General features: G+C 41.2%; 1 protein-coding gene across 2 annotated transcripts in view; it reads left to right on the top strand.

Annotated features, from left to right (window-relative positions):
* CCDC6 (coiled-coil domain containing 6) overlaps positions 1–27,683 on the top strand; it is a 108,615-nt gene that overhangs the window by 43,792 nt on the left and 37,140 nt on the right. For both annotated transcript variants that reach the window (XM_015088349.3, XM_053207652.1), the window contains exons 2-3: positions 7,170–7,319; positions 25,044–25,172. In XM_015088349.3, the coding sequence (XP_014943835.2) occupies positions 7,170–7,319; positions 25,044–25,172 (279 nt within the window). The remainder of the gene's footprint in view (positions 1–7,169; positions 7,320–25,043; positions 25,173–27,683) is intronic.

Here is a 27,683-nt window from a genome sequence, read left to right as displayed (position 1 = left end):
CATAGGAGGGTCCTTCAAGAAGGGAGGCAAGGGAGCACATGGTCATGGGTGGGGGTTGGTCTGTGTTCAGCCATGATTAGGGGCAGGGAAGGTGATTTGGTGGGGCGTGGTCTTCTGGGCACTCTCTCCTAGCCTGGTGGTCGGAATGTTGTGGTCCTTGTAGAATGGCTTTGTCAATGCCGCAAGAAAGTGCAGTAAGAAATGAACACCATGGGTTATATAGTTAGAGCATGAGTTAGGCGGGCTTGTCTATTTCTGGTTTTAACTATTGGGGTCTGTAGGTGAGCAAAAGGGGTCACTGACATTTTCACCTCACAGACTAGACACTGTTTTTGTTGAGATTGTCCTTCATTTTTACTGATTTGTTTGCTCTCCAGTTTTTTGTGCACTACAGACCTTTCTTCTGGGGTAAGTCGATCCTGTAGAAACCTTATTAGTGTAGGTCTGTCGGTGATAAACCCAGTTATGGTTTATATGAGAAATGTGGGTTTTGTTTCTTTCTTGGAAGATAGTTTTTCTTGATAACCTTGTATATAGTTTGCCAGTTTTAGCATTTTGAGAATTCTCCATTGTCTCCTTTCTCTATTGATGTTGAGGAGTGATGGCCAGTCTACTTGACTATTTATGGATCATCTGTCATTTCTTTAGACTCTTTTTAGAATTTTGTCTTAATGCTGTACAGTTTGATTAAGATGTGTCTAGGCACCAATTCTTGGTGCTTTTTGTATCGATAGGTCCATGTTTTTCATTAGTTCTGGGAGATTCTCAGATAGTATTTCTGGGATATACCATCTGAAGCCATCATCTCTTCCAATATTCTTTCCTTCTTGATCTTTAGTAAGATGTGTGTTAAATCTTCTCATTTCCTTCCTGTATCTATTGCCATCCTTCACATTTTCCATTTTCTTGTTTCTTTGTGTTACATTCTGGATTGATTCTTAAGTATTTCTTTCAGTCTTTGTGATTCAACTGTGTCAAATTTGCTATTGAAATACAAAATGCAAGATGAATTTAAACATTGATTTCAAGAAGTTCTGTTTTCTTTTTCAAATCTGCCTGATCTATTCTCTTGCTGCTTGTTCATATTTTATGTCTTTGCAACGTTTCAGATAATACTGTTTTATACTTTATGAGAATTTGAATATCTGAAACCTTAGCTGATCTGAGGGTAGGGTGGTTAGTACAAATGTGTAGAGCTGTAAATCATTTTTGTTAACTTATTCATAATGCACTGTGTCCTTGATATGTGTTTTTTCCTTGGGAACTCAACATAGTTTTGTTCTACCTTCAATACAAACATTCAACTTTGGTATTTCACTTAACCTTTTGTTGTTGGACATCTTTTCATGACAGTAAGTGCAGACCATGTATTTTTGATGGTTCCACTCTGTGTTTTTCTATGGATGTACCATAATTATGTCCATTTCAGCTTTTTAGTTAAATGGAGGGAGACTCTGTAAGACTTGACTGTTTTCTCATCAATCCTCCATGTAATCCTTCCATGCTTCTCCCCAAGCCTTTTTGTAAGTCTTTTGAGTGCTTTCTTATGCAAGATACTGTGCTAATAAACTCTTTCTGTGAGTTATATGAATATATCTTTACAGACAACCCAGAGGGAGGTGCCGTTATTTTCACTTTACAGAGGAGAAGGCAGTGGTCCAGAGAGGTCACATGGCTCTCCTGGGGGTCACACAGCTGGACGTGGGCAAAGGCGTCTTGTAAACCAAGCAGCCTGACACCAGAATAGTGAGGACTGGTCTTCCACTACAGCTGGTTTGTGAGGCACTGTAGGTTGATTGATAAAAAAACTTGGTAGCAATTAGAGTCCTTCATAACCTCGAGATCCTCGAGCTCTTCTGTCCTGCAGGTCACCCTTTGTTGCTGTTTGCTCTCTCGGCCTGCAGTCCTGTAAGTGACCTAAGCATCTGGGTTACAGTAGCACAGTTGCAAGGGCTAATAAAGATTTTGCTGCGATGCCTGTGTGCTTACTGATTGGCTGGCAATACTGGAATGGAACAGATAAGCTCTTTAATTTACCGATTATTCATTGTTTTTACAATAGGCCTGGAGTGCAGTGTGTATGTAACCTTGTGCTCCCACAGACTAGGTGGTAAATTCAGTTCTGACACCTGTAATTGAAATCATCTCTCTCATTCTCCTAGTCAAAGAAACAAAGGTACTTCATGGACTGTGTCACCTGCCACCCACCCCTCCCTTGCTGGTGCTGGTGCAGAACCACTGCAGGACTGTGTTTGGTGTTGACAAACCCACTGGTATGCCTGGTACTTGACTGATCCCTGAAGAGGCACCAGCCATCAGTCATGAGTTCTGTTGAACTCTGAGCGTCATCCAGAGCAAGCCACGTGTGCTCTGGTGAACCAAGTGGAGGGACGGTGGACGGAGTGCAGGGTTTTATTCACTTCCCTGGCTTTGTGCTGGGTTGGTTCCTGCTATCGTAACAGTTTGGTTTCCAATGCCCTTTCAAACTGAGATGTTAAGATCGTTAAAATGTGGGTCATTAAAATGTGACTAGGCAACAGAATAGTCAATTTAAATTAATAATACATTTAAGTAGATTCCTAAATTTAAATAATTAAAATAATAAATAGAGCCTGCCTGGGCTCTTAAGCGTGAGAGCTTCAAGGTATCTTAGTTTTATGGTTTTTTGTTATTAAAACAATTAAGCAGTCAACTTAAAAGTAATTTTTAAAAACAAATGCTAATGTTGGGGCTCCTGAGTGGCTCAGTGGGTTGAGCATCCAACTTCAGCTCAGGTCTTGTGGTTCGTGATCTTGTGGTTCGTTGAGTTTGAGCTCTGTGTTGGGCTCTGTGCTGAGGGTTCAGAGTCTGGAGCCTGCTTTGGGTTGTGTCTCCCTCTTTCTCTGCCCCTTCCCCACTTGTGCTTGCTCTCTCTCTCTGTCTCTCTTTCTCAGAAATAAATAAAACATTTAAAAAAACCCACAAATACTAATGTGTAATCTTGGTAGTCATTTGTATCTTCTCTTGATTATATCTTTTACCTATGGCTGCTATTAAATATTGCCTGCATTTCTTGCTTTGGAAAACTGTTCTCTTCCTTGTGCTTGATAGATCATGAATTGCATCAGCCCACATGATTTTGGTTTTGGCACTTGGATTTTCTTGTCAGCAGTGAGTGGTGCTGCTGAGAGTTTTTGAATTCTGCTTTCTCCGCCTACCCTTGATCTCCAAAGTACTGTTGATAAAGAACAGAAGAACTAAACAATCACCCTGAAATATCCTATGAAATTTGTGCTCTGATCATAATAGCAGTGGGTCAGAATGAGCTGTGTTTTCCTTATTCACAGAAAATCTAAGTGCTTACTTAGAGTATGGTTGCCTGAATATGTGGTGACTCAGGAGAAGATAATTTTTCTAAGAATTTTGGTGTTTATTTTTCCCACAGTACTTGGTAAATTTCTCCTGTCCTGCCCCCTTCCCTATTTCTCTTCTGTACCCCCCCTTTTTTTTTTTAACATTGGACTTCTGGTAGGATGGGGAAGGAATGGTGGAGACCTGCTTTCTGCTCTAGTCCTCATATTTATAGATCCCAATGGTTACTGCTAGGAGAGTGTCAAAATAGCTGGTGCAAATATGTGAGTACAGTATACAGAGTCGCCCAGTTTCTACACACAGCATCTAGAACCATATTGAACATGCAGATAGGGTTACAGATATTTTAAAAATTTTCCCCAGATTTCCCCAGTTCTCAGCTTTACAGACATATACAGAACACAACCTCCTTCAGAAACATTCCTAAGTTTTCATATTTTCTTTTCAGAGTTTATGGAGTTATAGGTGAACCATGATTCACTTATTTAGCTTTTGAAATACAATTTTGTTTTTGAATTTGGATGTCTTTAAGTATGTTGACATTGTCAAGCATTTCAGATAAAAAGGGAGATAGATTGGTAAAACCGATGAGATTTTTTGAGGTAGCCTGTTTTATCTCTGCTCTGTCCCCCTGTTTTTCTGACTGGTAGTGTCTGGGGCTTGCTTCTTAGCACCTGGGGCACTCTTTACTGAACTCTTGGCTTTTCTGTGGGGGGAACACACTGGGAAGATAATTCATTTACAGCTTAAATAAAAGGCTTGTTTTGGAATTAGGGGAAGAAAAAGCCAGGACTAAGGCTGAAATTGGGCCCCTGATGCACGTGGCATGGGAGAAAGCTGAGTGGGGAAGTCAGTGGCTACTGACTGCCTGTGTGACTCACAGCTCATACTCTGATAATCAAGTTTTTTTTACCCCTGGTTGTCAGTACACTCTGTCTGATCTTTCAGAAATTTCCTCTGAGGCTATATTGGATACAGCATCTTATCTTTTGTCGTCATTTATGTGTTCCTTCCTAAAGTGACCTGTGACCAACTAGAAAAAGGGTGAGTGAGGTTTTACAACTTGGGCACCTGGACTCCTGTGCTCCCGTATCTTCTCCTCTGGATGTCAGATGCTGTGGGAGGCAGGGTAACACACAGAACCAAAAAGTGCCAGAAACTTCGCTAAAGGAGGCCTTTGATGGAATCTGTGTAACCCCCGGTAACCCCTGTGAAGTTAGATAGGCTGTAACCAGCTTCCACCAGCAGTTCCTCCTGTTATTCAGGGCTCCTTGAGCGTGCATTTTCCGTTAATGGGCTTTGCCTAGAATTAAGCAGCTATTCTAAATGGTGAATAATTTTGTTAGCTAAAGCCTCAGCCTCTCATGACCAGCGATGTGTCACTTACTTTGGAAGGCACTTTAGAGCAGATCCAGTGCTCCTCAACACTTCCCCGCCCCCATCCTTTTAACATTTTGCTGCTTTCCCTGGGAAGAATTGCAAAGGAGACCAGGTGCCCCGGGAAATACAGGCCCTGCTAATTATCAGAGTGCTTTTTCTTAATCGAGATATAATTCACATACAATAAAATTCATCCTTTTAAAGTGTACACCTCATTGATTTTTAGTATATTCACGAGGTTGTGTAAACTGTTAGCACTAATTTCAGAACATTTTCATCACCCCAAAAAGAAATTCTGCACTCATTAGCAGTCATTCCCCATCTCCCACGCATCCCCTCCCCCAGCCCCTGGCAACCACTAATCTACTTTTTATCGCGGAGTACTGTTTTATATTACACTGAAATCTGTTGTCCCTGCAACTTAATGGTTAGATGGAGGGGGAGGCAGGGGTGGAAGCTACGAGAACACACACTTGGGGCTTAGCCTCTTATTTCCAGCTTCTTACTTCCAGGCCCCAAGTGCGGAAGGGGAGGGTGGTCTGCTGAGCCTGAGTCTGGCTCTTCTTGCTTGTGATCATATACACCAGTTGTCTAAAATACCGAGTGAGTGGCAACACGCAAGAAAGTTGAGTCTGACCTGATAAGAAAAATAATTTATGGCAAACACCCTTTTAAATAGTAAGTGCGGTATCACTAGCAAAAGCCTTACAGTTCCCCTCTACCTTTTTGTTCTGTAACTTTTAGAATAATCAGAAATCAAATTGTGTAGGATGTTGTCAGTCAAAACCAGAAAAACAAGTAGCTTAAACAGATTGCAGGCTTAGATACGTGAGTTAAGTGTGCCTCCATACATACTTGGGATTCCTGCCCATTGGCCCACCTGGAAGTGTGTGACTTGTAAAGAGGAGTGGGGACTCATTTCAAGGGGGAGAGTAAGTACCTTCAGCCGTGGAGTGGAGAGGAGAGTAGGGCCCTGGGAAGGGCTAACAAAACATCCAAGTGTCTGGGAGCCCTCGGGAACCTAGGGATATCTCCCTGGGCGCTCTTGGATGGAAATAAACATTTATTAGCTATGTTCAGCTCTCCGGGCATATCCCCAATGGTTTCTTAAAGAACTTGAGTGCTGGACCTGGTCCCAAAGTTCTCACTTTTTCTATAGCTCTGTTTCTCAGTTGAAATACGACATGCTACTCTCTTTTGTAGAATTGTTTGACAAGCAGTTCTGGGGACTGAAGGACTTCCTTTCGGCCACTGACAGGAGAGCACAGAGGACAGACTCAGAAACCCAGTCTGTTTGGGCACGGATGCTGGATGCTGGGGAAGCTAGAGAATATGTCCAGAAATCTCAGCCACCAGATTTTGGGAGTGGTTGTCAGAGGCTGTACAATAAAGGTGGTAATTGTTTAGTGCTGGTGCCCTTTTGTCTCCTGCTCTCTGGCTTTCATATTCTTGAAGTGACAGGTGCTGGCAACTTGGAATTGATATAGTTCTTTCTCCCTTGACTTGGCTGATAAAACAGGAACACATTGTTTGGGATTAATGCCTCAAAATGATGGGGTTTAAAAAGTGCATTGAGTAGAGTTGAGTTCACTTGAAACAAGTTTCCTATTTCTGAAAAGATTAATTTCCTTCAAGGATGGTTAGTTTTTTGGTGTGTATTCTGTTAAAATATAGGTTTGGGGAAGTGGTTCAGAAGAATATTTTCTTCTCGAATTATTCTGACCCTCTTTTCTTCTTGTTCTTAAAATTCAGTAATGTCTGTCCTTGCTCGCACCTCCAAAAATGCCCAGTAGGGAAATTAATAAAGTAAAAAATAAAACTCCTCTCATCCACCCTTACTTTTCACCTATTGGATTCCTACCTCAGTAGCTACTTTATCACCATTTGGTGTGTATTTCCTTCCAATTACTATTCGTTGAGCATGCAGTGTGCATTGCTTTTATAATTGCTTATCCAAATCCTTTCAGTAATATCCTCAAAAGGTGAACTCTGCTTCAGTAAAAAAATGTTGCCTAGATATTTCAGCTTTATTACAGACCTTTGAGATGTAGTGACTTGCAGAGAGTTATCATGAATTGATGCACAGAATTGGACCTGTGTGCCATCTGATGAGCTCTCTGTATTCTACTGATTGGGGATTGATTCTAAAAACAGTAAAACAGTCTTTATGAATTTCTTCAAAACGTCAATTTAAGAAGAAGGCCATCTGTAGTTTAGGGAGGCTCTTTGGGGGAATAGCCAGATTTTCTTTTAGGGTTGCCACTCAGCCCCTCTGGTTTATGAGTCTTGGGGTGCACTGGTTCACAAGTAAAAATAGAGATCTAATTAAGATGAGTGCCCTTTCTGCAAATAAGAACATTATTTCCATTGTAAATTTCCTGTTTGCTTAACATATTTTTTGTTGTTGCTCTGTTTTAATTTTTTTTTTTTTTTAACAGCAAGCCAGGGCTGAGCAAGAAGAAGAATTCATCAGTAACACTTTATTCAAGAAAATTCAGGCTTTGCAGAAGGAGAAAGAAACCCTTGCTGTAAATTATGAGAAGGAAGAAGAGTTCCTCACTAATGAGCTCTCCAGAAAGTTGATGCAGGTAAATTTATCTTTTCTCGCCTTATATCTTCTCTGCCTGTTTTCCTCTCTAGGAAAAAATGACTTTGATAGAGTACTTTGCTTGAAACATTTATAGCCAAAGTTTTTTGGAGATTAAAAAGACCAGGTAAAGATGGAAGCAGTGTAATACTCCAGACTGGTTCTGTGACTCATCTGCTTGGGTAAGGGATTTTATGCTGTGGGCACCTGAAGAAGTTTCTGATGAGCCTGAAGCCTTAGCACGGGAGCAATTGCTGTAAGTAGTGTTTTGGAAATAGGAGGATTAACAGTAAATGTGGAATATTTTTCTCCTTTTATGTTGATTCTGTAAGGAATAAATCAACATTTGTGTAGGAGAAATGGGTCTTCTGCATTAAAATATGAGGCTGTGAAGTGAAATGTCAGTTGGGCGGGGGTGGGGGGAATACAAGATATCCATGATCGGTAGTTAAAATTACATACAATCAGGTGTGTTCAAATGGGTGAGTAATAGGTTACTGAGCAAATAAGTATCAGACAGCTAGGTTATAGAAGACACAACACAAAACATACAGGAAGGTTTGATTTTTTCTCATTCAGAGTCTCCTTCCTTTTCTCCTTTCTTTTCCCCTCAAAGCTTATAAATTACAAAAGTAAAATTTGTTTAGGGCAAATATTTTGTATGCTACTTACCATGAATTTAAGAATAAGTAGGAGGGGTGCCTGGGTGGCTCAGTTGGTTGAGCTACCGACTTCAGCTCAGGTCATGGTCTCATGGCTCATGGGTTTGAGCCCCATGGGCAGCTCTGCTGACAGCTCAGAGCCTGGAGCTGCTTTGGATTCTGTGTCTCCCTCTCTCTGCCCCTACCCCCTTTGCGCTCTCGCTCTCTCAAAAATAAACACTAAAAATTTTTTAAAAAGAATAAGTAGGATATTAAGTTTTCATTACTGAGCACAGATTGTCCAAAATCACTAGCAGATACAAAATTATTCCAGGAGGATAAACTTTGTCAGGTGAGTGTGGAAGCTAGGTAGACGCACCCCTTGTACCCTCCATGCAAGGGCATTGCTGACTGTTTCATTCATTGATTTGGTTGAAGTATGTATTTTAGTGAAGTTATAATAAAAGGATATTTGAGGCTTTTAAAAAGCTTCCTAAATCCTTTTCTTACCTTCCAACATGGACAATCCTGTGAGAGAAAGCCGGAAGCTTTGGTAAAGAAACTTTAATGTTAAGACTGGACAGTGCTTCAGTCAACTTTGACCCCATCTTTCTGCCTAATTACTGAATAAAGATACTGTTACCGTCTCACACAAAATTCGGTTTCGATGGCTGCTGTTGAAATATGAAGTGTAGAGGTAGCCAGGCATTATTGTCCTGCAGAGATTTATGGCACAGTTGCTGTGTGGAACTCGTTATTGATTCGTGTGCATTCAGATGTAGAGGAAAAAATGAGGGACAAGGTTAGTTTGACCTCTGGCTCTCTCTCACCTTGGCAGCATCAGACAACTTACTCTGCATATTGCTTCTAGAACTAGAGGGATGCAATTACAGTTTGTTTTTCTTAGTTTAGCATGTAATCAGGTGCTCTAATTTTTAACACTGGAAGAAACAGTGTTTGCTTTCAACTTAAATGGCTATTAGTATTTAGAGTCTTTTACCAAATTATTTATAAAGCAGCCAAAACCTAGCCAGATCATGCTTCTGTTCTCTATAAAGGTTCATCTTCACTGTGAATGGTTCTATAGTGTGTAGTTTATTATCATAACCCACCTTTTTCCCAAAGACATTGATATCCCTTAAAATAAGGCACTGAAAGAACAGAAGAGCCATGTGCAACAGAAAAAGGAGGTGAATTTAAAGCTATAACCTGGAGAAATACAGTAATTTTTTTTTCATGATTCTTATATCTAAAAAAAAAAAAAAATTGTTTGGAGCACCTGGGTGGCTCAGTCGGTTAAATGTCCAGCTTTGGCTTGGGTCATGATCTCCCGGTCCATGGGTTCAAGCCTTGCATTGGGCTCTGTGCTGACAGCTTGGAGCCTGGAGCCTGCTTTGGATTCTTGTGTCTGCCCCTTTGTCTGCCCCTTCCTGCTTGTGTTCTCACTCTCAAAAATAAATAGACATTAAAAAAAAAGCAGGGGGCGGGCTTGCCTGGGTGGCTCAGTCGGTTGAGCGACAGACTTCGGCTCAGGTCATGATCTCACAGTTTGTGAGTTCAAGCCCCACATTGGGCTCTGTGCTGACAGCTCAGAGCCTGGAGCCTGCTTCAGACTATGTGTCTCCCTCTCTCTCTGCTCCTCCCCCTCTCTTGCTCTGTCTCTCTCTGTCTCAGAAATCAATAAACATTAAAAGAAAAAAAATTTTCTTTTTTTTTAAAAAGGGAGGGGGGCGCCTGGTGGCTCAGTAGGTTAAGCGTCGGACTTCAGCTTAGGTCACCATCTCACAGTTTGTGGGTTTGAGCCAGGCATCAGGCTCTGTGCTGACGGCTTGGAGCCTGGAGCCTGCTTCAGATTCTGTCTCCCTCCCTCTCTGCCCCTCCTCGCCGACGCACTCACGTGCTCGCTCTCTCTCTCTCTCTCTCTCTCTCAAAAATAAATAAATATTAAAAAAAATTAAAAAAAATTTTTTAAGTAGTTTTATACTTGATCATGAGAAAAATAATTTTCATATATTAAAAACTTAAAATTTTCCAGAGGCATGGATCTTTCTACAGAGATTGAATACTTGCAAATGGAACAGTGCAATAAACTTTTTTTTTTACCAAAAGTAGTATATAACATGTAGCACTAGCCTTCATGTGGCCAAGTCAAAACAAGGAATATAGTATGAAGGTATGATTCTGTTGCTGGGGGAGCTTTTAGTAAGACTGTAGCTCATTTGTGGTCGAACTTAAAGAATCTGGACAAATGAATACTTAGCATGTCTTCAAGACCATCTCTCAGGAATCCCAGCTTGGTTCTGTGTACACACAGACATATATGTATATACACACATATATACATTATAGCAAAATATACATAACATAAAATTTGTCATTTCAGCCATTTTTGAGTGTATAACGTGGTGGCATTAGGTACACTGTTGTGCACCCATCACCACTATTCATCCCCAGAACTTCTTGAAAACCAAACTGTCTGTACCCATTAAACAGATACTCCTCATGCCGCCTTCCTGGTTCTTAGGCCCTTGAAAGGAGATGGGTGGCAGGGAGTTGAGGTTGACGTCTCTGGCAAGTTCTAGACCTATGTGTGTTCTGTGGCATGACAGATGATCTCTCACTTTAGACTTCAGCTATCACAGCATACCTTTGTTGTAGAACCCCAAGGCCCTCCTCTGTTGTTGGCCAGTTGGAGAGAGCTCATTTGGCTGCGGGAGGGTCTGCCACCCTCTGTTACCCATCCTGAGGCTTGCCTCAGGATATCAGCCCCTTTGTTGAAGGCTCACATTTTCTGCCACACAGTGTGGAAGAACTGATCTCCATCTGGAGATTTTTTAGGCTAATTGGTACCAGTAGACTTTTCTAATTTTGTAATTACTTTAACATGGCTCTCTAGGATGGTGCTTCTAGATAGACCTTTTTTTTGAAAAGCCTGAGAAGAGAAACTGTATGCAGGTGTTCCTGATAGACTGAAGAGTGAATTGACCTGTTCACCATGAAAGTATTTTGCCTTTTTCACCCCAAGGCCACTGAGGCCATTTGTGGAACAATTTTGGTTTTGTCACCATGCTTTGACTGTTGTCTCTCATAGTGATTGGACACTGCTTTTATGTGCATTTCAAAGGGATTCTTTGGATCTGAAAACAAACTGAGATCATTGCTCTGGGGGACACGCTTCCCTTCCCTTCCCTTCCCATCTGCCATAACAGAACTGGTATCTAATACCTTTACAAATGGAAGTTTATTTAAGTGTGGATGAGAGGAAATCCTTTTCTCCTAGAAGATCAAGTTTGGGATATAGCCTAAATATTTTTACATATGTTAAGCATCACTGAAACAAACAAAAACACACAAAAAGCATGCTTTCTCTCTTGCTTTTGTATATGTCCCCTAGATGGCCAGAAAATTATACTTTCATTTTATGAAAACTTATTTGAAAAATCTGCATCCTTTTGGGCCCAGACCATAGAATTGATTATCTGATTGAGAACTGTCCCAAAAAGAACCTTCTGGTACTTTTGCTAAGTTCAGCACAAGCCTGCATCTGAACCAGATTCAGCTCTGGAATGCCTCAAACAGAAGTTGTAGTTTAACCAGAATTTATAATTAAAATTTACAAGAAATGTTTTGTGAGCAAACTCTTCATCAGATTTTGATATATAACATGTACATTAGAAAAACAATCTAAAAGACTATTTTCCAAAATGTTAGTTGTAATTATACTTGGGTGCTAAGCTTTGGGTTATATTAGTTTTCTTATATCCTTTTCCTTCTTATTTTGTAAAAGCAACCTGCATTACTTTTGTAAATAGAAAATGCCTTATTTCCTAAAAAGGAAATTAAAAAATTCTGATTCTTGTTTTGTCCTTACCTTTTGGAACCTTCTGTGTCATTGGCTTTGAGAGCTCAGAGTTCTATCATAGCTGTGACTGTCATGCATCATAGTGCAGTGAAGCCTGCTGCAGTCTTGGGTGCGTTTGCAAGTGAAAGAAGATTCTGGAATGCTCAAATCATTAAGAACTAGTATTATCAGACTGCTTTAATACCTAGCTTAACTGTCTTGTCAGTCCTAATATGACTTATTCCACAGGCCCTCAGTCTTAAAACTATTTTTTTAAATAATTCTTAACTCCCTTGTTAACTACCAATCACCAATCATGCATATTGGAAGACCTGTCATTGCTGAGATTGATAATGGCTTTAGCAATCCTGGAGTTTTTTCACTTGCTTTGATGCAAGCCTGATGCATCAAGTTTACTTCTGCTCTTTGGGAAGTCCTGTTTTTGTCTGCAATCTTCTCAACTGCTGCCAATTGCTAATGAATACTTTTTCTTTTTTTAAAGCCCTGGAACAGGGCTAAGATAAGAAGGGTACTGGGTATTACATATATATCTCTGACTTTTTTTAATCTAATCCAACTTTTAAATTTTAGACCTTAAAATAACAAATAGGTTAATAGTTTTGTACTTTAAAAAAAATTTTTTTTTAACATTTATTTATTATTGAGAGACTAGAGAGAGACAGAGCATGAGCGGGGGGGTGGCGAGAGAGGGGGGAGACACAGAATCCGAAGCAGGCTCCAAGCTGTCATCACAGAGCCCAATGCGGGGCTCAAACCCACAAACCGCGAGATCATGACCTGAGCTGAAGTCTGACGCTCAACCGATGGAGCCACCCAGGCACCCCAATAGTTTTGTACTTTTTTTTTTTAAATTTTTTTTTTCAACGTTTATTTGTTTTTTGGGGGACAGAGAGAGACAGAGCATGAACGGGGGAGGGGCAGAGAGAGAGGGAGACACAGAATCGGAAACAGGCTCCACGCTCTGAGCCATCAGCCCAGAGCCTGACGCGGGGCTCGAACTCACCGACCGCGAGATCGTGACCTGGCTGAAGTCGGACGCTCAACCGACTGCGCCACCCAGGCGCCCCTGTACTTTTGATTCATATTTGAAATTGGATCTGGTCCTCAGAAAATAATGCCACTGTCGCTACAGTAGAAAGTATTATATCCTTATGGAAGGGCACATTCTTATTGATGATTCAAAGTACTGAAGAATAACACTTTTCTGGATCTCTTGTTTAATGGCATGGCTTTATTATTACTGACTTGGTCCTTGAGGTTAGAATGCCTTCCAGAACACATGTAGTTAATGTTTCCTAGCATCCATAGAAAGGTGAGACAGGAAAGGAAGGAAGTTGAGGGCAAAAGCCACTGTTGAAGCTGCCGCTACCAAGTGACTGATAGCCAAGCAGCTCAGAGGGACATCAGGCGACAGCATTATTCCTCCGTCTCTTTGCACAGGAGTAAAACTGACAGGAAGATTTCAAGTAAGTCCCTGAACCTGCCTGTTCATCTAGACAAAGGCTTACCACTTGGTTTACCCTTTCCTTCTCCTCCCTCCCCTCAGTTCTGGAGAAGCGGTTTCTCCTTCAAGTACCATCTTACTGGTTGTGCTCTCTGGAGTGCATGCTTCCCCAGCCTCAGACAGGCTGTGTCTCAGGGTAGCAGGCATGCCCGCGGGCACAACCAGTGAGCATAGAGTCTCAGATCCCTTCTTGTGAAGCATGTGCACCAGAATGTGAGGCCGCCTGCCTCTCACCCCGAGTCTGCCTAGTTACTAGGATGGCAGTGTAGTGATTTTGTTTGGGCAGGCAGCAAAATCTCATGTCAGGGCAATAAATACACATGAGATACTCTAGTCAGTTTTAAAGGCACCTAGGCTCGGATGGCCTTCGCATCAGTTCGGATGAACACTGTTTCTGCCCTCCCCATGGAAGAGGAGAAGAGACTGTGAAATATGTTCTTCATTAAGGTGGCCAGAGCAGTAGCCCTTCTGGCTTTTTTCAGGGCTATTAATGCTGATCTGAAAAATTTGCTGTTACCTATAGCTCACAGAACAGTAGGGTCAGAGAGAGAGAGAGAGAGAGAGAGAGAGAGAGAGTGTGTGTGTGTGTGTGTGTGTGTGTTGTTTTTCATTACAAACATTCTGAACTTCAGCATTGTCTGTTCTTTGTTTCTTTTCACGGAGCAAGGGGCTTGTACGTTGTGTTTCCCAATACATCTGCAAAGGCTCCCGGGATGTTTTTAATGCATTTTAAATGATGTAGCCTCCAGAGGCCATATTATGAGCCAGAATTTTCCTGTTTAGTAGCCTGCCAGAAATCTCTGTCCAACACAATTTGCATTACGATTAGAAAATAAAATGAACGTGATACAGTTGTTCAGACTCTAAGAAATCATGGAGTTTCTTTCCAAGTGTATGCATGTGTGTTGACATTAGGTCTAGATTGGATGTGCCAGTGTGGACTCCAAAAATGTAAGGGCAAGAGTAGAGGCTTTCAAGCTTCCCATGCTGACTTCCTTTGAAAAGTGTGGGAAAGCTCAGGTAGAGAGAAAACAAAAGTAGACAGACAATGAAATTAAAAATAATGAGATGAAGCTGGAGTGGGAGCTTACTTTATTCTCCAGGGTAGGAGTAAGCATGGTTATTTCTAGGTGAAAAGATGAGTCTGGCTCCACTGTAGATGGACTTGAGCCATCATTGGAAACATTTTTTAAATGACTTTAAAACACTGCAGTTATGAATGTTCCCTGTTTTGCACTTCTTGGGTAGGTTTTCTATTTCAAAACCGTTTATAGTCAGCCCAGTCAGTAATTACCTTAAAATACGGAGCTACCTTCACTTTCTTCCTCTTTATTCATAAAGGTGTGGCCTTGTTTTAGTTCACAGTAATGTCTCAAGTTAGAATGAATTCTTTATTTGGACTGAACACTATTCCTCGGAAGAAGGAAGTGTTAGGTTTTACAAATTGCATTTTCAATGCAGTAGGCCGACTCCAGGCCCTAAAGGATTTCTTTATATTATTTGTGGAGGATCTTTTAAAAATCTCCTAGGGGACCTGGGTGGCTCAGTCGGTTAAGTGTCCAACTTCAGCTCAGGTCATGATCTCGTAGTTCGTGGGTTCAAACCCCACATTGGGTCCTGTGCTGATGGCTCAGAGCCTGGAGCCTGCTTTGGATTCTGTGTCTCCCTCTCTCTCTCTCTCTCTCTCTCTCTCTCTCTCTCTCTGCCCCTTTCCTTCCTGCTCATGCTCTGTCTCTCTCTGTCTCTCACAAAAAAATGTTAAAAAATTTTTTTTTAATTTTCTCCTAACCAGATTTCTCTAAAGGCGTTAATGCTTTAAACAGCTTTGTGCTGTGGGGAATCTGGCAAACTCAAACTTAGCCCACTAGGTATTCTGGGTGGATGGGAAGCCCGATGTTGTAGTGGAGCCATCTGTTCAGACATGAGGGCTTGTAGGGCTCCTGGGTGGTTCTGTCAGTTGAACATCTGACTCAATTTTGGGTCAAGTCATGATCCCAGGGTTGTGGGATCGAGCCCTGCATTGGGCTCCGCACTGAACATGGAGCCTGCTTAAGATTCTCTCTCTTCTTCTCTCTTCCTCTGCTCCTTTCCCCTGCTTGTGCCCTCTCTCTCAAAAAAAAAAAAAAAAAAAAAAAAAAAAAAGGAAATTATGAGGGCTTGTCCTTGATGTTGAGAATGTTGACAAGAAAATAGCATTTAAAAAATAATTTTCTGGAAGAGCCCAGCTGTTACCTTGCAAAAATTGCTTATACCTTCCCCTCTAGAAAATGACAGATTAGGTAATTCAGACAAACCTCACTGAGGATCAATAAAACCTACACAGAATGCTCTTAAATATTTTTTAAAGCATGAAGAACTAGCAAGATGGAGAAGGACTGCTGGGCTATGATCTGGGGGAGGTGGGTATTAGGAAGACCCAAACTCCCAGGGCTGGTTTTGTCCTGAGCATTTGCTGCTGCTTATGGAACAGCAGAGAAACTGAGCTGTGCTATGGTAGTTGTGTGGAGCTGAGGTTACAGAAGTTAAAGCTCAGCGTTGGCCAAAGATGGAGACAGCAATAAATGACCTACACTTTAATCATGAACCTTAGGATAAGAACAAACCAGGTTTTTTTAAAAAAAAATTTTAATGTTTATTTTTGAGAGAGAAACAGAGCGTGAGCAGGGGAGGGGCAAAGAGAGAGGGAGACACAGAATCTGAAGCAGGCTCCAGGCTCTGAGCTGTCAGCACAGAGCCCCATGCGGGGCTCAAACTCACAGACTGCAAGATCATGACCGGAACCGAAGTCAGACGCTCAACTGACTGAGCCACCCAGGTGCCCCAAGAACAAACTAGTTTTGTATCACCTGGTGAACTGTAAATCATGAAGCTTTTGTTTTGGATTAAGGTAGACCCAGTCTTCTGGTGCCTGGCAGAAGAAAACAGAATTTTCTGGAGGAAGATACCATCATCCTAGACCACAAATTTCACCTACAAATACAATTTCAAATATGTTGCCAAGCACTCAAGGAGAACCAGGCACATGGGGATATGAGATTTCATGGATGTCAACTAGTAGAAATGAAAGAACAGAAATGGACTTCACAAATAGTTTAGATATTGGAATTATCAGACACAGATTCCAGAGCAGCCATGCTTACTACATTCAAAGAAACAAAGATCAAGCTTGAAATCTTTGTTAGGAAACAGGAAACATATCACAGTTTTTCTTGTAGCTATTCAAAAGGAGAGTGAATAACTCATGAATAATCATATATGGCAATACATTTGAAATTTTTAAATTGTTTTTAGTCTTTTTTTTTAATGTTTATTTTTGAGAGAGTGCCAAGTGGGGGAGGGGCAGAGAGAGGGGACAGAGGATCCAAAGCGGGCTCTGCACTGAGAGCAGCAAGCCCCATGTGGGACTTGAACTCATAAACTGTGAGATCATGACTTGAGCCAAAGTTGGATGGTTAATCAACTGAGCAACACAGGTGCCCAGTACATTTGAAATTTTAGATGGAACGGACAAATTAATAGAAAAACATACTGTCTACAACTGGCTGGGGAAGAAATAGAAAACATGAGCTTTGTAACCATTAGAGAAATTGAATTGGTGAGAAACAACCTTTTGTAGTGAAAAATTGCAGGCTCAAATGGTTTTACTGCAAGTTGTATAAAACATTCAAGGAAAAAATGCAGGTGATCTTTGCACAGCACAGGGCTTAGGGGTGCCACCTCCTCCTTCCCATCCTTCTCTCCCCTCCCCCAATCAAAATCTGTGTATAACTTTTAGTTCCCCTGAAAAACTTAACCACTAACAGCGTGCCATTGACTGGAGGTCTTACCTATAACATAAATGGTCAATTAACACATATTTTTTATGTTATTTGTATTATATACAGTAAAGTAAGCTAGAGAAAAAATGTTCTTAAATCATAAGAGGGACACTTGGGTGGCTCAGTCAGTTATGTGTCTGACTCTCAATTTCAGCTCAGGTCATGATCTCACAGTTTGTGAGAATTCGCCCTATATCACCGTCTGTGCTGAGAGCCTGGAGGCTGCTTGGGATTCTCCTTCTCCCTCTCTTTCTGCCCCTTCCCCACTCGGGCTTGCTCTCTTTCTCTTTCTTAAAATAAAAAAAATAAACTTAAAAGAAAATACATTTATAGTATGGTACTGTATTTGTTAGGGGGAAAAAAAACCTATGCCTATAAGTGGATTTCAGAGAGAAGAGCATTGAAGCTGGAAGGGACAGGAAAGTGCTAAGGCCTTGGGTGGGATCGTGCCTGCCATGTTGGAGGAGCAGCAGAGAGGCCAATGTGGTTGGAGTGGAGTCTTGGAGGGAGAGGAGTAAGAGTTGAGATTGAGGAGGTAATGGGTACTGGGGGTTTGGTGGCCAGCATGCAGATCACATAGAGCCGTTGAGCCATAATCATGAGTTTGGCATTCAGTCTGCAGTGGGAGCCATGGGGGGCAGGAAAGGGGTTTGAACAAAGTAGTGAAATGATCTTGCCTTGATTGCTATCTCAAGAAGAAATTATGGAGTGGAGGCCAAGGTGGGAGCTAGGCTGTCTATTTTAAGACTGTTCCATAATCCACACTGAGATAGGGTTGATTGTTCTAGGATGTGATGGTAAAGATGGTAACCATTGGGTTCTAGGTACATTTTGAAGGAATATCCTATTGGATTGAGGATGGATTAGAAGTGGGCATGAGCAAAAGACAGGCTCAAAACAGACTTGGAGATTTTGGCATCCATGATTGGAAGAATATAGTTAACCATAATTTAAGATGGGAAAGGCTTTAAGTGGAGTAGACTTGGAGTGAGAAGGTCAGAACTTCAGTTGAGTGGTCTAGACATCCATATGGAGATTACAGATAGGCAGCAGGATAGATTTCTTTCAACAGAGAAATTTGGGAGTATTGCCATTAAGTAATGCCTAGAGAAGAATAAAGACATGTCATTGGAAATCACATAAAGAGAACACAAGGACAGGCCACAGTGTGAGAGAAGATGTTTGCAACCTGTACAACTAACACAAGACTACGAATCAGTATGAAAAATGGATTGCTCCAAAGAAAATGGATAGAGACTTGAACAGACTCTTTGCACAAGCAGATAGGCATATGAGCAGGAAACAAATGAACAAGTACACATTAGTAATCAAGAAAGGCAAAATAAAACACAAGAAGATATTACTAGAGAAGTCTTCTGTATGCTCTCAGGGAATGGAAATGGTTGCTGCTTTTAGAGCAGTTTGGCATTACCTAATGATACTGGAAATATTCACGGTCTGTGACTCAGCAGTTTCAGTCCTGGATATATTCATGATGTTTGCATATGTACACCAGATGTATACAAGAATGTTTTTTGTGGCATTGCACGTAATAGTAAAAAACCAGAAATGACCCAAATACTCATTGTCCGTAGAGTAGACAAATTGTGCTCATCCAGCGGGATATCATAAGGCAGTAAAAATACTGTTCAACTAAGTAATGCAGGTGAATGAAATCCTAAGTTTATCTAGCAGAGGAAGCTAGACAAAAAAGAATGCAAAACCAAGCAAAACTAATGTTTAGAAATACATAGGCAATAAAATTTCTTTTAAAGAAAAAAATGCAAGGAGTTCTTTACTATGAGTGAGAATCAGGAGAGCGATCACCCCTCAGAGATGGAGAGCTGTGATTCGGAAGGATCCATTAGGCTCTGGGAGAGAGCGGGCAGTGTTAACATTTGTTGACTTAGGTGATGGTCACCTGAGAGTACTATATATGTAGTAATGGCACCCTTTATATTTACCTAGTTGTCTTGTTCATCCTGAGGCTTACTCTGAGGGAACAGCGTAAAGGAAGTGAGTCAGTGTTTGCATGGACAAGAGATTTGTCCATGATCTGGAGCGGAATTCACTATGTTCTGGTCACTGCTGTTCATGGAGCTTGCAGTCCTGTAAGAGTGATCGAGAATGTATACAGGTGCTCGAGGATGGCAGCACACATCAGGGATAAGGACGAAGGCTGTGAAGTCAGAGACCTGTGTTTTAACCCTGGATCTACCCCTCATCAGCTGTGTGATTTTGAGCAAGTTACTTGACCTCCCTAAGCTGTGGTTTTCTTCTTCGTAAAATGCAAAAGATAGTATCTGCCACAGAGTTATGGCCATATAAAATGCTTGGTACATAGTAACTAGTGCCTTAAAGTATTAGCTGCTTTTAGAAGTAGCTAATAGAAAGATATGAAACATGAACTAGACGTTATCATGCACACAGGTACAATGTGCTCCTCACAGCTTAAAGAAGGGGAGGATACAGTATGTTGGGGGCATGTGGGAAGGTACTGTGGAAGATGTTTTCTGAGCCATCGCTCACTTTGAATAGGTTGGAGGGAGGGATTCAGGCACTCTACCAGAGGGTACAGCACGACCAGGGTTGTGGAGGCAGGGGTGTGCAACCCCTGGACTGGAGTGGTTTCCAGAAGTGTTTGCCCAGCATCATGGGTTTCAGTTTTTTAAATTTATTATTTTAGTAAAAGAGTCTTTACTCTTTTAAGAGTAAAAGACATGAACTTTGCCTTTAACACAGTTACAACCATGTGCTGTTTTTTGGCACATCCATTCTTTGTTAGGTGTCTGGACCCTGAAGGCATTTATGCTCATGAACCTTAGACTGTCACTTGGGCAGAATGTGAAATAGCATGAGGAAAGCATGGGAAACTTGGATAGGATTGGATCACGGAAGGACTTGAATGTCATGCCAATGATGTTATACTTTTGCAGGTAAGTAGGGAACCATTGAAGGGTTTTGAGCAGAATGTTGATGTATTAATAGGGTTTGTCTGTCAGGATGATCTACACTGAATCTGGGGAGATTTATTAGGAAGCTTTGGCAGTGGCCCAGTGAAGAATAATAAAAGACTTGAACTAGATTGGGGCCATGAGCATACAAAGAAGAGGGTGGTTTGACAGCTGCTCTGGAGGCTGACTAAATGCCAACTGGTAACTGATATGAGGTGTTGATTGAGAACAATTGTACCAGTAACAGAAGGGGTTTGGAGGTGGGAATAAGTGTGGGCCCAAGAGGCATTTAGTGGTGATATAATGAATTTGAAACGGGAAGCTGACTTTCTGCTCACACTCAATAGAGTGGCTAAAAAGTTGGTTCATAAAAGACTCCATGTCTTTTCACCTAGTTTTGAACTTTTTTTTTTGCAAAGCTTCTATGAATAATATAATTGTGTTTGACATCCCAATGACTTCATGTAGTTATTGTCCTATGGTGGCCTTTACTTGGCCCAGTGCAGTTAGTTCTAGCTTTTGGTAGTTGTCGGTAAACCAAGGATGCTGGCTGTGGGATGGGGGTGGTGAGTACACAGAAGTGTTAGCCTGGATCAGTGAGAAAGAAGGTGGGAGCATCTTGGGTTTATTCTGAATTGCACTGAGAAAGCTGGGTCCTGGGGCTGGTGGCTGGAGGCTTGGCTCACTTGGCAGTAGCTAGATGGACAACAAACCCAGACTCGCAAACATGCTTCGCCCAGCCTGGGATTTGGCAAACTTGCTGCATGCCGGCTGGGAGGCTTGGCTCGACAGCCGACCTACATGTGCACCTGTGATGGTTCTCTTAGGTGAACAGTTTGCAATGCTTCTACTTGCTAGTGAGAATTCGACCCAGAATAAAGGTCATGCAGTGAAGAATTCTGGAGTCTCTTATACAATAGGCCTGGTTCACAGAAGTGGCTCCAGAAAGTCTTTATAAATTGTAAGATAGCAGTTGTGAGTGATCGAATGATGCTTAAGCCTAGCCTATTTGAGATCAAATTAATGTTATACTTGTCTTTTTTAACAGGCTGGAAGCTTGCTTTAGGGCTTCGTATATAATGAGTGGATATGGTAACAAAATGCTCAAGTTTTAATACTTAGAAATTCATAGGTTTATAGTTTGTATCTTTGCTTATGGCTTTCAGTTATGTTGGTTTTGTTTTGTTTTTGATGGTGAAACCTAAGTAGCAAACTTTTATTCATATAGCCCTAATTCCATTGAAAATGTGCTGCCAGTGGATCCTTTGTTACATAATATAATTTCCATTCTACACTTTTTAAAATTAATGTTAACTATATTGCACAAATAGGAGTCATAAAACCCTTGCATAATCTTTGTGATTGACTTTATAAAGTGTATTTATAGAAAATTCTGATTAAAAAATTAATCTGCCTAAGCCTTTTGCTTTAGATATATTTAAGGCACACATGTGAGTTTATTTCAAACACATTAATAGAATTTGCTTGACTGTTTACTTCTCAGTTTGAATGATTTTTGCTCTAGTTTAGGATCACTGACCTTCTTGGAAGATTTAAAGTTGCTCATAAAATGTTAAGACCTTTGATTAGAAATTTAAAATCATGCCTTGAATTTTATGCCTACACGTAGGAAATTTATTTCTGAGAGCTGGCTTGTGTCAGCCTGAACGAGGCTCCTTTTAGGGTTTTTGGTGTCATGAGCTGGGGATGTTGGTTCAAGCCCCGTTGGGGCCGAATGACTTGGATTTACATGGTATCTGTTAAAAAAACCAACAATTTCTGAATGTTCCTCACGCAGACTCTGCAGTTGTTAGTTCCTCAAGATCCCTTTCTGCTCTCTCACCTTCTTGCTCATCTGAACTCTCATGACTTTGAAGGGGGTGTCTCTGTATCTGTGTGTTTCTCTTTGTATTGGTGGTTTCTTTGTTCCAAGGAAGAACCTATTTCCTGTTTCTAATGCTCTGTTCAGAAACTCCACGCTCTGCCCCGAAATTGGGTGTCACCTGAGAGATGTCAGAACAAAGCAAGCAGCAAAGCTGTTTGTTCCAGCCCTGACTTTCGGGGGATGATGAACACGGGCATCTTTGGCAGACAGATCTCAAGATGGCTTGATCTTTCCCAAATGGGTTAGTGTAACCCAGGGATCTCACTTGAGTTCTGGTGACAACAGCTTTACCATCAAATTTTCCTTAGGGGATATCTCTTGAGAGGGAAAAGTCTCTTAAAATGGAGAGCTTTTATGGATTTTATTACTAGTTTAATCTGTATTCTTAAAGGAAATACCTCATCAGATATTGACAATATAGACCATCTGTCTAAATAGGAATATTTTTCTGTAAGCCAATGACAGCCTTACCTTTTTCTCAGATTAACATTCTGGCTTTGTGGGCCAGACATGTTTCAATGTTAGATTGCATCCTTGATTGTTTTAATTTACCTCAGGGCAGAAGAATAATGCTAAAAAAAAAAAGGGGGGGGGTTCTTTTAAATAAAAATGGCAACAATTGAAAGCATATTGGAGGAAAACATACCTGGTGTAAAAACTACTATGCAGAATGTTTAAAGGTTTTAAGACTAAAGTTTATTTTTCTAAAACCAGTAGATACCATTTAAGCTTGGTGCTCATGAACTGTTCTAGGGCGAGGGTGACATCTTCACTCAAGATGTCCCCTGCGTCTAACGTAGTACTTACAGATGGAGGGTACACAGGTATGTTACGGAGTAAAAGTGTTAGGTGGGGATGGGCATGCTTTGCTGTTTCTTCCTCGTGAGTGGTCTTGTTGCATCAGGGTCTTTGTGTCTGAAGTGCCAGGAGCTCTTCTTGTTCTCTGTTGGTTTCTCTTGTTTCTTGTAATTACTGCTTGATCCTGCAGAACCTGAGTTTTAAAGAACGAGCTAAAAATAGACTTGTCACTGTAAGTGCTTCCTTGCATCTGCTTTTTTCCTGGGTCCCTGCAAGGTTGACCAGCTTTTCTTGAAGTTGCACATCAAAAACAGTTGGAGAAAGAAGCATCTGTTTAGTCAACATTTCCAGCTTAGAAAACTGTCAGATTTTAACCTTTTTTTTTTAACCAAGTATGTGCTTGCAGAGCAGTGGTAATTGTGTCGGTGTGGTGAGGGTTCGGTGCAGCCGTATGGAGGTTGCTCAGGCCTGGCTAATCTTTTTGGGTTGCCCGTCATGCCATATGCAGGGTTTACCCAGAGACACAGTGTCCTCCAGGCAAGTGTCTGTGGCGTCCTGTTTTCTGTTGGGTCGTTTGACTTTTTATTTTTTATTTTTTATTTTTTAACGTTTATTTATTTTTGAGACAGAGCATGAACAGGGGAGGGGCAGAGAGAGAGGGAGACACAGAATCTGAAACAGGCTCCAGGCTCTGAGCTGTCAGCACAGAGCCCAACGCGGGGCTCGAACCCACGGACTGTGAGATCATGACCTGAGCCGAAGTTGGACGCTCAACTGACCAAGCCACCCAGGCGCCCTGGGTCGTTTGATTTTTTAAACGCCAAAGATGCACTAGATGCTAGCGGAGTCTGAAACTGATTCCTCCTAGGTTTGCTCAAGATCCAGTGGGAGAATACTGGCTTGGGGTTCAGAGCAGAATGTGGGTCCCAGCCTTCACTGCCTTCAGCTGAATTATCTTGGTCCAGTCTCCTGTTTTTTCACATAGGAAATGGGAGTGATCACGCCTGCCTAATGCCTATGAAGAACCTGGTACACAGTGTCTGCTTGAAGAAGTGATTTTGAGGGTGAAAGTAGGCAGCAGTGTCCTCTTAGACCCCCACATAAAAGTACATGTGTTTCATTGTTTTTAATGGCTTTTACGTAATCTCTATTGGGCCCTGTTGCTGTCATTCTCTCCAACCCCTGCTATGAATGAACACTCCCAATTGAGAATGTTAGAAATTAGAACCCCAGTTGTCATTTCCTCGATTCCCTTTTGGTTTTGATGGTTGGGGGACCTTTTAAAAAAACTTTCAGTGACACCATAACCTTATCTTTTGTTTCTTTTATTTTTTTAGAGAGAGCGTGAGCAGGGGGAGAGGGGCAGAGAGAGAGAGAGAGAAAGAAAGAAAGAATATCTTAAGCAGTCTCAATGCAGAGCCCTGCATGGGATTTGATCCCATGACCTTGGGATCATGACCTGAACCAAAATCAAGAGTTGGACACTCAGCCGACTGAGCCACACAGGCAACCCTAACCTTATGTTTTACCTGCATAAATAAGAAGCCTCCCTCCTGGGCTTTTAGGAAAGACGTAGGAGGTGTGATGTACAGTCTCATTATAGAAAGATAATTAATTCTACTGGTTTTTGCCAAAGGATGCTTATTAGTGTATTGAGATATAGCATTCAGAATAATTTACTAAATATGTTTTGTGAGTGTGACATCTCTTCCTTCTTTACACACATAAAAATCTGAGTAAACTAATTCATTTAATTAAAACTGACTGTAAAATTTCTATTTTTAATATAATTTTTATGATGTTATATAGTTTGAAAAGTACTGAAGGGTGTGTGTGTGTGTGTGTGTGTGTGTGTGTTTGAATAGGGATATTTTTGAAAACGTTAGTTTTACATTTGAAGTTTCCATCCTTACCTCATCCCTAGCTTCCCAATTCCTCTCTACAGAGGCAACAACTTCTATGTTTTTAAAAACTAAACAATCTGTATTTAATCATGGTTTGATGCTCAGGTGTATTTGCCCTGTCACTTGTGGCCTTTTGGCTCAGGCCAGGAGCTTATGTACGTGGACTCTAACTTGTGGTCGTGAATTAGAGGACCCTCGGAGCAGGTTACACACTAGGTGTGCACTTGGGTATCAGCAGAAATGAGGATTGTAGCTTCTGTGATGATACTTCTTACTCGGTGTAATCAGCTTATGGAGCCGGTGTTTCCGTGGCTTTAGAGTGTCTCAATTCCCACATCTGTGATTTTCCCATTTTCCAGTTGCAGCATGAGAAAGCCGAACTAGAACAGCATCTCGAACAAGAGCAGGAATTCCAGGTCAACAAACTGATGAAGAAAATTAAAAAACTGGAGAATGATACCATTTCGAAGCAGCTTACATTAGAGCAGGTAAGAATCTATAGTTTTCTCAATACACTTTTTTCCTCATATTATTCTCCCTCACCTTATTCTTTTTGGCCTCAGATACCCTGGAGCATGTGAGTGAAAAATATTTTTCAGCTGTTTCTTCCCACAGTGGAGACTTCATTTTTGTAGTAAGATTGACAAGTCTGTGGAGCACCTGCTCTCTCTGTCTCACACTTTCTCTTTTTTTAACTGCGATTAATAAAGTTTCTGGAGATATACTGTGATGTACTGACTTATAGGTAGGAAATGTTAAGGTTCCTTTTACAAAGGGGGAACAATGTGTTTTTAACCACAGGATAGATTCTGTGAAAGTTCCTGAGACAGTGTTGCTGTGGAACTAAAACTTTTTTTTAAGGGGTTCTTGAGAAGAGGCAGTTAGCATTTTTCTTCTTTGAATTATTAGCAATATGATATGAACCCTATCTTTTCCCAGTGTGATTTGTTGGTACAGATATGGAGGCATAGATTTGGTTGCTTATCCTGACTCAGACTCTCATTAGTTGTATGACCTTGCATTACCTTCTCTGGGCCCAGCTTTTCCATTTGTAAACAGAGAAGGGCAAACTAAAATCAGGAATGGCAAGCTTAACCAGGTACAAAAGGTGGCAAGTCATAGTGTACAATCCCTTTGTCCACTGCCCTCTGCACATGTTGGTGTTTGAGCAGGGTCCTCGCCTTGGGAGTCCAGACTGGGTCTTGTGCTCCTTCAACACACAGAACTGTGGGCAGCCATTGTCAGCCCATCTGCGTTAGTATGTCAGACAAAAGTACCTGTTATCCCTAGTCTAGATGCTCCCTAATGCTTTTGCCCCAATTGAATGTCCTGAAATTTTACTTTCCCTAAGCTAATTATAAGAAGCTGACCATACCGTACAGCGATGTGGTTTCCATGTAAAATTCAGCATATTGACGAAGGTCTTTTAGCTCTTTGTGATTTCAATCCTGATTGCCAGTTTGACGGTTTGGCTAAGCCTTTCATGCAAAGTTGTCTGATTTATCCCGACTTTAGGGTCTTTCTCTGTATCTTAGTTCATGCTGACTGATTGTGGAATCTACCCAGGGCCGTTCTAGTTCCATTATTTTACCTGAGAACGAAATGGTGATGGGAATGTCAGGTTTGGGAAGAAGTCCAGGTTGGCTTTAAACTCATCTAACTGACTTTTGTTTTCTGTGTTATTCTTGTATCTCCCTATATCAAAAGAAAGGGATGTCACTGGGTTTTCTAAGATTGTGAATAATGGTCCTAAAAACATTTTTCTATCCCTTCCAGGTAAAAGAAAAAAAAGGTCTATTTTCAAAGGTTGGCTATTTGATATACATCCAGAGTAATCTATACTTACCATTCATCTTTGGAATTCAGATGCAGTATCTAAATTTGGAAAAATCCACACGCTGTTGGAAAACATTTTGTTCCAGAGTTCACCTGTTTAATTCCTAGGATAGGGGACAACCAGTTCCGTTCAAGTTAAAGCTTTGAAGATTTTTGTTGAAGGTCTCTGACACACCAAGTGCTTGTTACTGATACTTGTTCATCAAGAGCTAACCAAGTGACCAAGTGAAACTCTCAGTGCTTTGTATTGTGAGAAGTTCATTTGGTCACAGCGTTCATGGTGATGGCTGAGTGTTAATGGCTTCTTTCTTGTATTTGCAGAAGTTCTTAAGGAGTCTATGGGACAGGGGCTGTGACTCCAGGGTTTAGTGTGGCCACAAGGTGGAGGTAGTGGTCTGGCATCAGAGAGAGGACAGTTTGGTCTTCTAGTCTATGGGAGAGAGAGAACGAGTTGTTGTACTGTCTAAAGGCTCCAGCGACTTTCATCATGGAAACCCTTTAAAATGATTCCAAGGCATACATTCTTGCCAGGTTAATGACTTAATACACGTTTAGGGTTATTTCACACCTCAACAATTAAGAAATGGATTTCCACAATGGAATATATGCATTGTAAAGCCCTATCCTGAAAATAAGCCTGAGATCTGGGATGTAAAGTTTCTATTTAACATCTTTAAGTGTTTACTTATTTTTGAGAGAGAGTGCGCACATGCATGCACACGAGTGGGAAGGGGCAGGGAGAGAGGGAGACACAGAATCAGAAGCAGGCTCCAGGCTCTGAGCTGTCAGCACAGAGCCCCACACGGGGTTCAAACCCACAAAGGATGAGATCATGACCTGAGCCATAGTCGGACACTTAACCGACTGAGCCACCCAGGGGCCCCTCAAGGTCCTGTTTAATTAAGATGAGAAACTGCCCCCACCCCGACCCCTGCTTTGTTTTAGTATGTCCAAGATGATTAAATGTTGGGGATCTTTTGCTGTATTCTGTTTAGCTACAAATAATTTTAGTCAATGCTTAAGGGGGAACAGTTTTTTCCCCTCCAGTAGAAATAAATCTCTGTTTCTATGAATGTGATCTGATCCTCTCTTAGGATTATCATCCATATGATATATTATATGTCACAGTCTCTGTTATAGAATATATTCTGTATCATAGGTTA

Source organism: Acinonyx jubatus, chromosome D2, assembly GCF_027475565.1.
Source record: "Acinonyx jubatus isolate Ajub_Pintada_27869175 chromosome D2, VMU_Ajub_asm_v1.0, whole genome shotgun sequence".
Lineage (NCBI taxonomy): Eukaryota > Metazoa > Chordata > Mammalia > Carnivora > Felidae > Acinonyx > Acinonyx jubatus.
The sequence above is the reverse complement of the archived record's forward strand: the minus strand, read 5'-3'. Positions and strand labels throughout refer to the sequence as shown.